At 41.9% G+C, this 16,666-nt stretch overlaps 1 protein-coding gene across 1 annotated transcript; it reads right to left on the bottom strand.

Moving 5' to 3' along the window:
* Window positions 1-9,109: 9,109 nt before the first annotated feature.
* On the bottom strand, window positions 9,110-15,907 carry LOC125457444 (extracellular calcium-sensing receptor-like). The gene is made up of 6 exons (XM_048541641.2): window positions 15,861-15,907; window positions 15,076-15,367; window positions 12,209-13,042; window positions 11,871-12,098; window positions 10,148-10,271; window positions 9,110-10,041 (listed from the first exon to the last, which is right to left on the bottom strand). Exons 2-6 carry the CDS (start codon window positions 15,331-15,333, stop codon window positions 9,110-9,112), a joined length of 2,376 nt encoding a protein of 791 aa, XP_048397598.2. The 5' UTR covers window positions 15,334-15,367; window positions 15,861-15,907.
* Between the last annotated feature and the right edge of the window lie 759 nt (window positions 15,908-16,666).

Raw genomic sequence — 16,666 nt, 5'->3', positions numbered from 1 at the left:
TTTTACTGTAAATCTCAAATGAGATAAAAGCTAGATCAGTGTAGTCAACCTCATTATAGTTTTTGTTAAGGAGTAGAAAACAAAAAAAAAGAGGAAGTTACGATCGAGCTGCACATAATGATACACCGCAGCAGGAGTATTGTAAATAGTTTTGCTCACCAGAATATAACAAGAATGCACTTGCATTAGAGCGGGTGCAGAAGAGACTCATCAGAATTATTACTGGACAGGAGTGATGTAGGTATGTAGGGAGATTAGATCGGATAGAAATAGCACAGTGTGGGGCTGGGGGAACACGGCAAGCCAGGCAACGTCAGGGGAGCAGGAAAGCTGAGGTTTTGAGTTGGGACCCTTCTAAGGAGAAATGGGTCCCGACCCGAAACATCACCTCTTTGCTCCTCTGATGCTCCCTGGCCTGCTGTGCTTCTTCAACTCCACCCTGTGTTATCTCAGACTACAGCATCTGCAGTCCTTACTATCTCTTAGATCTGATAGGGTTGTTTCCCACAGAGCAGGGAATGCTGAGGAAGGACCTGTTTCAGGTGTTCAAAGTTCTGAGGGGCACAGGAAGTGCAGGTCAGCGGAAACTTTCCTCTGAGAGAAGGACTCTCTAACCAGGGGTCTTGCTTTATGGTAAGGAGCAGGAGCGTAGACGGGAAATGGAGGGCTTTAATTTTTGGTATCAGGAACTCAATGCCTAAGAAGGTGGTACAGGCAGGAACTCTTGAGACATTTAAGGGCTATTGAGAAAGGCACTTGAAAAGCTAAACCATGCAAGCCAAGTTGGAAAATGGAATTGGAATAGATGAATGTTTGAGAACAGGTGCGGTCACGAGGCACTGAAAGATATCTTTCTCTGCGGTTAAAAAAAACTCCACTACACAATGTTAGAGCAATTTCGCGATATTGTACTGTCGTAATGTTTGACGTCGTTTACTTACTATGGGAATTTTGAAAGGGCTCAATAGTCTTGAAACTGCGGTGAACTGTGTGGATCCAGAATCCGCAGCAATAGCATTCACATTCCGATAGTTATCCTCTGAAACTGCATCACTTCGCTGATTCAAAATGTCAAAATGTCAAAACGATGCTTTCGTCGACAAGAACAGCATGCCACAAGAATCATAAATCTGGGAACCAACTGAAAAGTGCTGGAGCAGTGGAGGGCTCCTGATTATTTTTTCAATTGCGAATTGATCGCCTGCACAAAGCGAAATTCTCTGAAATCAAACCTTAAATAAATTTACCACGAAGCAGAACGGGAAAGAAATGACATTGGTATTTGTTGGTTCCCCCTCCCATTCCTTAGACGACACGTCCATCCTGGGCCACCCGCAGTGCCACAATGATGCCACCCGAAGTTTGCGTGAACAGCAACTCATATCCCGCTTGGGAACCCGCAGCCCAATGGTATCAGTGTGGACTTCACAAGCTTCAAAATCCCCCTTTCCCCCACTGCATCCCAAAACCAGCCCAGCTCGTCCCCGCCGCCCTACCTGTTCTTCCACTAACCCATCCCCTCCTCCCAACTCAAGACGCACCTGCATTTCCCACCTCCTAACCTCATCCCGCCTCCTTGACCTGTCCGTCCTCCCGGGACTGAAATATGCCCTCCCCACCTCCCACCTACACTCTCCTCTCCACCTATCTTCTCCTCTATCCATCTTCGGTCCGCCTCCCCCTCCTATTTGTTTCAGAACCCTCTCCGCATCCCCCTCTCTGATGAAGGGTCTCGGCCCGAAACGTCAGGTTTTGCGCTCCTAAGATGTTGCTTGGCCTACTGTGTTCATCCAGCTTCACACTTTGTTATCGTAAAAAAAAACCTTTATATGCAGTTTCAGTTCACCATTTTGCGCTTGCTTTCACTTGGAATTGATTCCAAATGTAGCAAACGTTGAGCCATCGCCTCAAAACCCACAAAGGAAATATCACACGGGCAATTCTTGGCACATCCTCAGCTCTCGAGAAACTGGGATCTTTATTCGGAGAGAATTCCTGATGTGCTTAAAGAGTGGAATCATGGTCATATGATGCTGGACTATGGCGCTGTATGGATAGAATTTGTCAATAGGCATCTCAGGCAGTGCAGGGCTAAATCCTCGCCCTCTACACCATTCTGTTGTAATTGCGGAGAACAAGAGGGAACTTTATGACCCCTTTTCTGGAATTTAGCTGTTAACGAATTCAATATTTTCGTACATTGCAACAGTGTCTGCATGCCAAAGTGAAAACGCTTCATTGGCCGTCGAGTGTTCTGGTGCCTGCAAAGAACGTTATCAAATGAAACACCTTTTCTTTTCATTTTAATGTCGGCTGGGAGGATTATTTTGAGGAATTCACGGATACGTATTTCACGTATGATTTGCGACAGAAATACAAGCGTAAGTTAAAACAGAAAGTGCGAGTGAAACTCAATACGTCTGGAATCATTTCTGAAGAAATAGAGAATTAATGCTTTTACTCCGGTGACATCTTCAGAACTGAACTCACCATCTTGAAGAAGTCGCTGCGTTAGCACCCTTGATACTGCCAGACCTGCTGAGTCTTTCTCGCAATCATCTTTACGCTTGTTTCAGATCTCCAGCATCTGCAGTTCTTTGTGTGGTTTTGTATCAGTTCAAATGGATGCATTCAGCAACAATTGTTTTGAAATTCAATGGTCTTCCTTACCAATGGCAATTGTACTACTGAGCTTCAAACAATGGCACAGCAATCAGGCAACATGACCATGAAAGAATCATCTTAATGTCTGCCTGGTTTTTATCTTCACGAATTGCCACGAACACTATACTATCATCATGAGACGGCCAAAAGATGCTACGAACTATTCGGAGATCAGCAATGTTTCTATTTCTGATTGGTCCAAAATTTCCAGCGACAGTTTGGCCGCGACCCAGGCCATCTGTCAGACCTCTCCATCGGAGAACACTTCGATGATCATGATCACTACTCCCCAAACTTTATATCTCCCCGTGTCATGGAGAGGGATGGGCGCAGATAGTGTGGGAAAGTATTTAACTGGGGGAGAGGGAATTACAATGCTATTAGGCAAGAATTAAAGAGCACCAAATGGGATCAGATGTTCTCAGGGAAATGCACGACAGAAATGTGGAGATGCTTTGGGAGCAGCTGCTAAAAGATAGGTTTGTCTCACTGAGGCAAGGGCAGGATGGGAAGATAAAGGAACCTTGGATGCTACGAAACATGGAATACCTAGTCAAGAAGAAGAATGAAGCCTACTTAAAACTAGAATCGTACAGGGATCTAGAGGTGTACAAGGTAGCCAGGAGTGAACTGAAGAATGGACTTAGAAGTGTGAGAAGTGGGTATGAGAAAACCTTTGCAGTGAGGATCAAGGAAAACTCCAAGGTGTTCTATGCTTCTGTACAGAGCAAGAGGATTGCCAGAGTGGGGGTAGAGCCAGTCAGAGCTACTGGAGAAAACTTGTGTGCAGAGCCAAGAGGAGGTGGAGGTAAATACTTTGCTTCAGTATTCACCAGTGAGATGAAGCGAGAATTTTGTGAGGATAGCATGAAACAGGCAGATATGCTCGAGCAGGTTGATGTTAGTGAGGAAGATGTGCTAGAATTTTTGAAATAATATGAGGATAGGTAAGTCCCATGGATCAGATGGGATCTACCCAAGGTTTCTACGGGAAGTGAGGAAGAGATTGCTGCCCCTTTGGAAACGATCTTTGCATCATCACTGCCCACTGGAGTAGTACCAGAAGATTGGAGGATGGCAAATGTCATCCCCTTGTTCAAGAAAGGGAATAGGGATAATCCTCAAAATTACCGACAGGTCAGTCTTTCTTCTGTGTTGGGAAAATTAATGAAGAGGACTCTGAGAGATAGTATTTATGATTATTTGAAAGAAAAAAATGTTTGATTATAAATACTCAGCATGGTTAGTGACAGGCAGGTCATGCCTTACAAGCCTTTTTGAATTCTTTGAGAGTGTGATAAAACACATTGATAAAGGTAGAACAGCGGATGTGGTGTATATGGATTTTTGCAAGGCATTTGATACGGTTCCACATGGAAGGCTCATTCAGAAAGTAAGGAGGCATGGGATTCAGGGAAATTTGGCTGTCTGAATACAAAACTGGCAGCACAATAGAAGACAGAATGTGGGTGCAGATGGAAAGTATTCATCCAGAAGCTCAGTGACCAGTAATGTTCCGCAGGGAATTGTTCTGGAACCTCTCCTTTTTGTAATCTTTAAAAATGACTTGGCTGAGGAAGTGAAAGGGTGGATTAGTAAGTTTGCCGATGACATGAAGGTCGGTGCAGTTATGGACAACACGGAGGGCTGTTGGAGGTTGCAACTAGACATTGATAGGAGACAAAGCTTGGCAAAGAAGTGGCAGATGGAATTCAACCCAGAAAAGTGTGAAGCAATTCATATTGGAAGGTGGGAATTGATTGCAAAATACAGGGTTAATGACAGGATTGCCAGCAGTGTGGAGGAACAGAGGGTTCTGGGGTCACATCCATAGATCCCCAAACTTGATACCCAAGTTGATAGGTTTGTAAAGAAGGTGTATGTGTGTTTGCTTCCATTGTTGGGGGGACTGACTTTAAGAGTTGTGAGGTTATGCTGCAGCTCTACAAAACTCTAGTTAGAACATACTTGGAATACTCTGTTCTGTTTTGGTCACCACAAATAGGAAAGATGTGGAAGCATTAGAGAGGGGACAGAGAAAATTTTAACAAACATAATTAACATTTGGTAAATCTTCATATATGGAGTGATCAAAATGTTGATGAATCCTCTCTAAAGGCATTACGGGACCACATACTGGCCTGCAGAACCATACTCGGTCTGCAGCAGTTCAGGAAAGTAGCTAAACACCAGTTTCTAAACAATAACAAGGGATGGTCAATAAATACTGGCCAGGGAGCTACGTTCTTGTCCCATGAGTGAATATAGAAATACATCATACTGCACTTCAAACAGATAATTCAATCAAGACAGATCCCATAGATTTCTCAGTAACTGTCCACATGCAAAAATTATGTGGTACATCATACATTGTAATAAAGATTCACAAGGGATTATAATTCTTCTGTTCTGGTGATTCATCCTTCAAAATCCATGTCAAAAGTTGCTGCAACATGGACTGCCTCAATGACTGCACTGTTCTGGCGGTACTGACTGCAGCACTGGTTTCATGTAGCTCTGGTTGCAGAGATTGTATTCCAGTACTTAAACAGAAGGATAATTCCAATTCTTCAATGACAACTACTTTTACTGAACTAGATATACCCCTGGGATTAGGCCCCCAACTCCTATCCCACTTACTTTCATCAGACACACACTGTTGCTAATAATCATTCAACCTCATTTTCTCAGTTGCACTGAAGTACCATTGCCCAGAGGCATGATTCCACCTTTTATCATCACAGCCTCTCTCAGCAAATAGCCAGTGATGATCCCTATTTGGGAAATCCCCGAGCCTTCTGAGGTTTGACTCCAACCCTTTGTTGACTGCCAATTACTGTAATTTCTTCTTGTGTTCCTTGTGGATAGTGATATGCTGGCTCCATGCCTTGCACCTTGTTTAGTGCTTGTTTTGAGTCCAGGCAGAAAACAAAGATACATTAAAATTTGCTGGATCCACAAGTGTGAAGAAGATCCATGAAAAAGAGATGATAGCCATGGCAAGTTGTGAAGTCGCAACTGGTTGTATATCAGCTTCACAAGAACACCGGCACATAAGTCACTTCTGCTCAACAAAATAAGAGTGCCCTTCATAATCCTTGCTGTCAAATTCTACAAGAAATTTAAAGCTAATGCTAAGAATGGCCAATCTGAAAACAGTTTCTGTGGCATGGTTTTCCCATGATCTGTAAGCTCGGCACTGATCTGGATGTAGAACACACATAACCCATCTGCTGCTTCTCAAGCCTCTTATTCATTGAGGATGTGTCACTCCACTCATTCCTGACTACCTTCCTTTCAAATCTGCTGATAACATCAATAAAAGATAACACAGTGTGGAGCCGGAGGAACACAGCAGGCCAGGGTTGGGAACCAAGTGTCAGCCTTCCTGCTACTTTGATGCAGCCTACCCTGCTGTGTTCCTCCAGCTCCACACTGTGTTATCTCAGGCTCCAGCATCAGCAGTTCTTACCATATCTGCTGATAGTATTATTGTCTTTCCATCAACTTGGCCACCTTGATCTTAGTTCCATCGTTCAGTAAGTTACTGAGGATCTGATTGCAACCTCTACAACACTTCCCTTCTTTGTTCTCATAACCTTAATTTAGTCGTGGACAGAAAATCAATAAAACGTGCCCTTGAATATCGTTGATGACTCATCTTCTACTGCTGTTTGAGAAAGAGAATTCCTAAGATAATGACCCTCTGATTTTTAAAAAAATCTTCCTCACCTCTGCCTAAATTAGGAACCATATGAATTTTTTGAATGAAGTTTTATTTTTCTATCCATAATGCTGAAGGAATTGACACTAACCGACTCCACAACAGATTCTATTTGACTGTTTTTTGTCCATTCACTGAGCCTTCCTACACCCTTTTGTAGATATTCTTCCACATCATTTCACACCTCAAAAATTTTTTCCCGCCTTCTATCATCAGGAAGTAAGTCTGCAACACAATCTATGCCCTCAAACAAGCTGTAAGAGCATCACTGTCGCATCCTGTACAATTTTATAACCTTGAAATTACATACCTATCATATTTTTATACTTGTTTTCATAAATTACTGTGCCCAAAATGAGTTCATATTTTGTGCAGTAACATTTTATACGTTTTCTTCTATAATGCTTATGGAAACTTACGTTCAATATTTCAACTATTTCCTAATTTTTATACTACACTCGTTCCAGTCTTTAAAACATCTCAAAATTAGAATACTGTGCCTGATTTTGGGCCCCTTGCCTCAGGAAGGACATACTGGCGCTGGAACGTGTTCAGCACAGATTCACAGGGATGATCCCTGGAGTGGGAGGTTTAACATATGATGAACGGCTAAGGATCTTGGGATTGTACTCATTAGAGTTTGGAAGGTTGAGGGGAGATCTAATAGAAACTTACAAGATAATATATGGCTTAGAAAGGGTGGACGCTGGGAAGTTGTTTCCGTTAGGCAGGGAGACACGACCCGTGGGCAAAGCCTTAGAATTAGAGGGGGTAAATTTAAAACGGAAATGAGGAGACATTTCTTCAGCCAGAGAGTGATGGGCCTGTGGATTTCATTGCCACAGAGAGCAGTAGAGGTGAGGATGTTAAATGTCTTCAAGGCAGAGATTGAGAAATTCTTGATCTCACCAGGAATTAAAGGCTCCGGGGAGAGTGCGGGTAACCGGAGATGAAATGCCCATCAGCCATGATTTCAATGGCAAAGTGGACTCGATGGGCCGAATGGCCTTAATTCCATTCCGATGGCCTTCTGGTGTAAATTCATCCATGTTGGAAATGCGTCATACCAGACTACCCGGTGAACGGATTGAAATTCAAATATAGAAATAAGGTTTTGTCGCTGCAATTTTTCTGTCTCCCAACTCAGGCGTTTCTACCATCAGGCTTTTCCCTGCTGCCGAGAAACCTGACCTCCAAAGAGAGGCAGTGGCTGCTACATGGAAGAGATGTTTATTTCTCTGCTGATGGGTCGTAAAACGCAGGAGCATCCCCTGCAGCAACATCACCATCCCACAGCCCAGTTCACACACTAACATCCCTCCATCTCAGAATTTGCAATCTGCCAAGGGCCGTTGAACTCTCCTCCTGGACCACTCACCTTCCGCAATATCGTGATTTCACGCAGGTCTATAGATATCTCCTTCTCCAGAATTGTTGATTCTCCTAACACTCAGGATTCAGCTCAAATCACACTGCGGAAGTTAGATAAATGCGACTTCCATCTGAACCACCTCCATTCGTCATTAACGATATTACTGCTCATCAAATATTTAATCGGAGATAATAAAATGTGAGGCTGGATGAACACAGCCGGCCCCGTGCCATCACCACGACAATCGTTTTACTCAATACACATGAGATGCAAAGAACAAAACTAATACCAAACGCCACGTGGCAGAGCATCTCCTGAGATGCTGCTGGGCCTGCTGTGTTCATCCAGCCTCACATTTTATTATCTTGGATTGTCCAGCATCTGCAGTTTCCATCATCACAAATATTTAATCGTCTTGCGTTTAATAACAGTTTCTGTAATTTTGCACTCGATGAACACCAACACTTCTGACATCTTTATTTAGAAAAAAAAGATCCATGGACATATTATAGATAAAGGGCGCCCACAATGGATAAATGTGTTGAAAACACCAATTTGAAATCTCTCTTGGATTCAAACAAGTCGGAAATTTATGCATGCAATACGCGATTGTCGGCACGAAGAACAAACTTTCCAGGATTGACTTGGTAAATTATGTCTTTGAAATGCTCAACTTATAACTTGCCAGTGAATTACAGCGCTTCAGTGAGAAATACACGCAGGGAGGGAAGAGCAGGAGAAGAAAATTCATGAGTTCCTTGGGTGAATGAATAAGAAACTAATCATGAAACAGGTCGAATATTCAGTACCGCCAAAATGGTGAACTCAAAGATTCCAAGTATTCCCCTCTTCCCACCACCAATATCACTACAACCTCTCCAAGCGAACCCCCTTCCACAACCCCATCCTCCATGTCAGTGTAGAACAGTGACCGCAATTTTATCAATGCGTTTTGAGAAATCGATGTGAGCAATCCATTTTGTATGCATGAACAGACCAAGTTTCAGAACTGATTTCATTTTATTGATATACAAAGCAAGTTTCAAATCGAAATTCCACACATTGAAGAGATTCAAGAAATGGCAAGGAAGCTAAAAGTGACTTTGATACATATTTAAGCACATATGAGTCATACACGATTTTCTGTTCTAATTAAAGCTCGAGGAGATGGTCAAAACAACAAAAATTAACAGCCGAACTTTAAATTGCACTTCCTCCTGGTCATTGTAGCTTTGTTCGATTGTGTAATATGAGTGCTGGTAAAACAGTTAGCTTTACGTCTGTCCACAAGGAACTAGTATTCGCCACCATTACGGCAAAATATAAACACCTACGAAAATATGCGGGCCTCATTTGTGAACATTTCCAAAGCTTTTTTTGGAGGACACTGTGCCCATCATGTGCCTCTTTGTATTCTTCTCTTTATTCAGAAGAATAATATAACATTTTGGAGCAAAAATGCAAACAAGCAGACCAAAACTGGAGGCCAAAATAGCAAATACTTCAACTGCCACAGCATATTTTCCTGGCGAACTTATGTAAGCTGGAATGAAAGTTATCCAAACTGCACAAAAGATAAGCATACTAAACGTTATGTGTTTAGCTTCATTAAAGTTGTCTGGAAGTTGTCGAGCTAAAAATGCTACCATAAAACACACGCAGGAAAGAAATCCAATATAACCGAGAACACAATAGAATGCTAACGAAGATCCAACGTTGCATTCAAACACAATTCTCTCATTAGAGTGGCTAGTGTTCCTCAAAGGGTAAGGTGGAAATGTAATTAACCAGGCAGTACATATTACACATTGTACCAGGGTAAGGATGTAAACCATCAGCCGTTGTTGTATTGGTCCAAAACACTTCATCATGTTATTGTTAGGAAACGTTGCTTTGAATGCCATCACCACGACAATCGTTTTACTCAATACACATGAGATGCAAAGAACAAAACTAATACCAAACGCCACGTGGCAGAGCATACAAGACCAAACTAAAGGTTCACCGATGAATGTAATTGAACACAGGAAGCAAAGAATGAGGGCAAAGAGAAGAAGGAAGCTTAACTCAGAGTTATTAGCTTTAACAATTGGAGTGTGTCTATGAATGTAGAATATTGCGAATACAGAAACAGTGGCGCAGGCTCCAAACAACGCCAGTGTCACCAAAGCGATTCCCATCACCTCGGAAAAGGAAAGAAACTCGATTTCCTTTGGAATGCACTGATCCTGTCTTTCATTAGATCTGAATTCCAAAGGACACTTTATGCAATGAATGGAATCTAAAAAGCAACACAACACTTTGTCGTTACACAAGGAATCTTAACGCCCGAGCAACACAGACATCACGTTTAAGCAGGAACGCTATTTGCAATGGTGGTTTCTTACCGGTTGTGTTGCTAATTTCACTTTGTGCACATTGTATGCAGTCAAAGCAGCAAATGCGTTGTCCTTTTCTTTCTGCTTTCCTTGTTCCTTCACGGCAACTTTCAGAGCAAACAGCTTTAGGAACCTCGTCATCAAAATGAATACAAAGGTGGAGAAATGTTAGTAATGCCATTTGGCAAATGTATAGCAATCAGTCTGGTGGACAGCGCAAATCCTATTTCTGTCACCTTTGTTCGGACAAGACTTTTTTGAATTAATATCTCAGTTTGTGACCCCATAATGCCCTATTTTACAACAACTGCGAAGGCTTTGGACTACTTGTAATGTTATGGAACCAGCATATTTTTGATGAGCTCAGATTCTTGTAATAATATTCATGATGCGTCTTTGGAGTACCTTCATTTATTATTGAAAAAAAAAACAAAATAGGTCAACAACAAAATAATATTGGATGTAGTTTGCACTGTATAATGGCTATAATGAATACCTGATTCAGAAAAAAAAAGTTTCCTAATTCATTCACATGGCAGGTTCATTCCTGGCCAGCCCAACATTTATTGGCATGCTTTCTTACCTTTGAGCTGCCTGCCTGAACTGCTGAAATCCATTTGCTGTAGCTCGGGCCATATTATCATCAGGGAGGAACTGAGACATTTCCACCTCCAGATGGTGAGCGGCTGCAAGGGGGAATTACATGTGGTGGTGTTCCCATGGATTTGTTGCTAATGTTCTCCTAGATGGAAGCAGGGATATTTTGTGAAGGCCCTGCCCGAGATGCATTGTTGAATCATTGCAGTGTACCTTGCAGGCGCTGCTACTGAACATGTGTGGTGGAGGAAGTTAATGTTTGTGGATGTGTTACCAACCAAGTGGATTGCCTTTTCCTGGATGGTGAAAAGTGTCTTCAGTGTTATTGGAATTACACCCATCCAGGTAAGTGTTAGAATTCTATCACCGTCCTGACGTGTACCTGTAGGTGATGGTTGTTTTTGGAGAGTGCAGAGGTGAGTTATCTTGTGCAGGTTTCGTACCATTTGATCTGCTGTTGTAGCCACAGAACCGATATGATTGGCCAGTTAAGCTTCTTGTAAAAGGGTCCCCCTGGGATGTTGATAGTGTGGGATTCAGTGATGCTGTTGAATACCAAGGGGTAATGAGATGATTAATGCAGTAATTGCTTAGTACTTGTATGGCACAAACGTGTTCATGACCAAGATGAATATGAACCATAGTGTTCCTTGACATCAAACTAATGGATCCACTGTTCCCTGACTTTATCCCTTCAAACCTCTGCACCCACCTTTCAGAATGTTTAGATCTTACTTCTTTTTTCATACTTTCAGCTCTTCATTCAGCGTTGTTTAACATGTAGTTACATTTATAACTTGTTCTTAAAACGTAACAGAGTCCAGCTTATCATTTTAATACCATCAGTTATGTGCAATAACATTCTGCTGTTGAAATGGTCAGAAATAAAATATCGCTCTGATTTTACATTTTTGGTTGATCAAGCCAAGTGCCTTTCGAATTGGTGAGCTGAACTGTTCAATTTCAACATGTTTAGTAAGTGGCAATTTTACTCCACGTCAGGAAATGGGCAGTATCACGTACGGCACCGATTTGATACAACAACCATCAGTTCGCTTTTCCTTTTCTAAGAAAGGAAATAGAAATTTAAAAGTCAGGCAGTTTTTAAAAAGGGACAGTACTTCACTAATCTTACCGACTTCTGATCGCCATTCCAAACAATCGTGCCTTCTGTTATCGAAAATTCTTCTCCAAAACGAGCAGACCCATCATAGTGCCCAACATTTACGATATCAAGACCACCCAGGGCATTTGGTTGCCAGTTTACAATGTCATATGTTGCGACAGGGTCTCCGTTTACGTCAAAGTAAATCTTTTCGCCAATTTTGGTTATGAAATTCACTGTTCTCATGTAATATAGTAACTTAAAAAATCAGAACACGTTTACATTAATTGCAAATATTCAGTCATGAATTCGAACACACTTGATACATATGTGAACATCGTAATCCAACTACGTTGAATGTTCCTCACCTGCCATGGTTGAAAATTTGAAACATTTGCACAGCTCCCATTGGAAAAAGGTCCTTCCCCAGTTTTACATGACGCCATATTGTGAAGTGCATGAGCAATAGCATAAGTTGCTTTGTAAACATTGTAACTGGCTCTGTATTGGAACACATCTGTAAATTCATTTTGGACATTCTGCAAATTTTCTCTTCCAGTGCATTCCTTAACATCTGAATCAGTTTGTCGAGAGTCTGTTTTGGTTCTACCACGGAGAGTGCAGCCGAAACAATTTTCCCAAAACTCCTTCACCAAGAGGTTTCCTGGATACAAAGATGGGTGAACTTTTAAGAGGAATTCCCTCAACCCTGGTATACCGACTTTGGGAATTGCAACTCCAATTGTACCAGAAGCAATCATTTTACTTTCCTCTGGAGGAAGAAGCAATGCGGATACCCACGATTCGGTTCCAATCCATTGTATGCCGCTGACATTTTGTTTAAACATTTCTTTTAGTAGAGTACGCATGTTTGATTCTCCCACAAAGGCAACGACAACTTTTGTAGAAGAGGTTTTTATGGTGTCAATGGTTTTCAGTAACTTCTCTCGAGCGTGTGTTATATGAAATGATTCGGAAAAGGCTATACAAACGCCTAATTGTTGGACTGCCTCTTCAAATGCTTGCATTCCAAAGTTCCCATAGTCATCATCGCTCTTAACTGTCCCAATCCAAGTCCATCCGAAACGTTTCACGAGCTGTGCTAATGCTTTAGCCTGATAGTAATCACTCGGTATTGTTCGAAAAAATGACGGATATTCCTTTCTATTGCTCAGGCAGGCACACGTTGCAAAGTAACTAACCTGTCACAAAAAGAACAAAAAAATGTTTCAATTATGATCAGTGGTTGTTCATAATATCAAGTCAAAACTATTCGTGGAGAAGTGCAAAGATTCCAGCTCGCGTAGTGCTTACAGGAGTGGCCTTTCATAAACGCAGAATATGCAACTAAATAAATAAATTCTGAACGTCCATTCAAATATTTACTCCCAAATTTCATCCTCAGCATTGCTGTTTTTTGATGCGCCTTATCCTGCAAGCACGCACATGAAGAACGTCTACCAAAATTCGCTGACTCCCTCCCGCTATGAATTACCGGATGAGAATTCTAACAGTGTGTAATGAGAAACAGAAAATCCATTATTGATCTCGTCTTTGTCACTTCACGTTGAGTTCAATGGAGGCAAAAGACAAGCAATGCGTCGAATATGTGACCAAATCGGCACAACCTGTTGGAAAATCGACAGCACGTGGTTAAATAAAAATCCCTGAAACCACGGGGTTCATTTCGGCAATGAGCTGCTTCCAATAATGGGTTAAAGTCTCAGTTTAAACACGAGAAAGGCAAATGTCGTTACAGACAAAATTTTGAAAAGTGAGCGATAATGCTTTTAAGGAAGGTCCGTCATGGCTGAACTAATCACTCGGAAATGGAATTAACATGTTTTACGATAAGAATGCGTCAAAAATTTGACAAACAGGTGTATGAAAGGAAAATGTTGCAGAGCTCTTGAAGAAAAACGGAAGTTAGAACAGAGAACATAGAACAATACAGCGCAGAACAGGCCCGTCGGCCCTCGATGTTGCGCCGACCTGTGAACTAATCTCAGCCCATCCCACTACACTATCCCATCATCATCCAAAGTTGCTGGTAAAGTTGAGCAGGTCAGGCAGCATGTGTGTAGAAAAAGTTGTCAGCTGACGTTTCAGGTCCAGTGACATTTATCAGAACTTTTGTGGTGCAGTGGTAGCACCCTGACCTGTGGACCAGGTGCCATTTCTTCTTGCCCACAGGATGTGATAGCTTCAGTACACAGGTTGATTAAAAATTGCGGAAAACTCTAATAAATTCGTTAGTTGAATTATTTAGGATCTCTTCGTACGAACCAAGGGTGAAGGTGCAGTAAACCTATGTCATCAGTCCGTGTCCATGGCAACCAATGATAATTAAATTCAAGGAATACTCTCGAAATATAAAGATAGTCCCAATAACGGTGACCATCAAGCTATGATCGTACTAAAAAAAAGTTCCCATCTTGTTCTCGGACATCTTTCCTGCATGTGATTCCACGCAATGTTCTCAAGAAAGGCCACTAGACCCAGAAAATTAACTCTGATTTCTGTCCACAAATCCCGTCATACACAGTGAGACTTTCCGGTAGTTTCTGCCTTTCTTCCACATTATGCGGTTACCTCTGGCAAAAACGGAAAGATCTGTGGATGCTGTAAATCAGAATCTGAGTGATTCACTCTAAGTCTGGTTCGCAGATGATCGAGAAAGCACTGAGCTCAAGGGTAACTGATGACAGGAAGCGAATATTGGTTTTGCCAGCACAGCCCATTTTTGCAATCATTTTTGAACGTTTCCTTTCTCATAATTTTCCTGTTTATCATCAGATTTCTGACATTAGAATTTCGAAACAGTACTTTAGAGGAAGAGGAATAAAAACCTGTTTATAAAGCTATAGCTATGCAGAACCAAGGAGTAATCAGCAGTAATTTCCCTGGACCATCTCATCCTGAGTGAACATTCCAAAGTGGAATTCCTCTCTGATGAAGGGTCTCGGCCCGAAACGTCAACTTTTGTGCTCCTGAGATGCTGCTTGGCCTGTTGTGTTCATCCAGCTCCACAGTTTGTTATCTTGGATTCTCCAGCATCTGCAGTTCCCATTATCACTGATTCCAAAGGGGAGCATCATCTCTCTCTTGATCAACAACAGACATTATAAAAAATAACGTAGATGAAGGTTTAGCTGACGCATATGACACCGTATCGTATACTATTGATCCAAATTTACTCATATTGTCTCACCGAGTTATTAAACGCCTATCTTACCATTGGGATCCTGAAGGTACCCATAGAAGGTGCTATTGCTAAAGACCTCGTGGATCCAGAATCAGCGACAATCGCAGAAACAGTGGAGGAGCTTTTGCAGTAATTAGAGGATGAGCTTTCCTCGGGTATGTTCAGAAACGCCATAGCTGCTTTCAGCGATAATTGGGTCAACTTACAAGAATCGTAAATGCGGTATCCCAATGTGACACCGGGTAGCAGAGCCGTATCGTTATTTATTTCCTCAATTGCAAAAACCATCGCCAGTGCCCAACGGAAATGACTGAATCGAAAGCTGCAGAGAAGGTAAAAAGACAAGATTTAAATGAAAACACAGGAAACAACGATGACTGTTATATCCAAGGGGACCACATTATTAGCTATAATTCAGTCTCTGAACACGGAGTTGGTGGGTGTATGCTCCAACGCAGGCAAAATCTTTACTGACATTAAACAAAGACTTGACAATACACTCAGTTTCAAATTCGAGGTGAAGGGGGTTCCCGACCTTCCTTCCTCGATCTAATAGCAATATTTCGAAGGAGCGCAGGAGAACTTTCACAATGCCTTCACCGATAATGAACCCTCATTCCAAAATGCCAAATGTCTTACAACATTGACTAAATTGCAAAAGTACATGATTGATTATAAAGCACTTTGGGACGGACCACAAAAATGAAATTAACGATTTTAAAAATTAAATCTGAAATTCGCAAATTAATTCTGAATGTGAAGCAGCATGACAGCAGATACTCAACGAAATGAAATGTCTAATGGCCCCCACTAACCTGACGCATTTTGCCGCCTCTTGGTGACTGCTGAACGAGAGTTGCCGATGCTCAACTTGATAAGAATGCATGTCAAAAATTCCGCCCAAAATAATATCTCCATTCTTCGACAGACCCAGTAACTCAAACCTACCCCAAATTTTGCAAGCCTGCTCATTACTGGAGAGTGCCTTTGCAACAGCAGAATTCACCACCAAAAAGAACCAATAATGCATCTTTGACTGGGTGAGGAATTCTTCTAGTCGGTTGCAGGTTTTTTTATATAAGCTCTAGCTATTTCCTGAAAAAAATCCTTTATGAGTGCCAAATCGATTTCAAGCCCTGTTGAACATCAACAAATTACTAGGCGATTCCCTTAAGAAAACACATCATCACTTTAGGCATGAGAATCATGAAGAAAATAAATGCAAACGTAATCACCTGCTACCCCACAGCGCCAAGGCCCTCGGGTTCGATTTCAGCTTCGCGCCACTGTTTTGCCCAAGACTGCATGGAATCCCTCCCACAATTCCGAAATGCACAGGTCCATGAATCCTCGAAAGTGGTCTTCCAGTAGAACATTTGGAAGTGGCTTTTCTTTCTTCCCCAATGGGATGGAGAACTTGCATTTGCTAACGATGAGGACAGTGTCTTCATCTCTCTTCAGCTGCCCTCATATTTTGTGTGGCAATGGTAATTTGGTTCAAACCATTGTTCATACCACAAATGTGCCAAAGGCCACCACTTCTGGGTTTGAAAACCGCTGGCACTCTTCCAATTTACTTAGCAGGCAGGTTAGCAAGCTTTTTAATGCAGCTATTATGCAA

Source organism: Stegostoma tigrinum, chromosome 14 (genome assembly GCF_030684315.1).
Source record: "Stegostoma tigrinum isolate sSteTig4 chromosome 14, sSteTig4.hap1, whole genome shotgun sequence".
In the NCBI taxonomy this organism is placed as follows: Eukaryota; Metazoa; Chordata; class Chondrichthyes; order Orectolobiformes; family Stegostomatidae; genus Stegostoma; species Stegostoma tigrinum.
The sequence above is the reverse complement of the archived record's forward strand: the minus strand, read 5'-3'. Positions and strand labels throughout refer to the sequence as shown.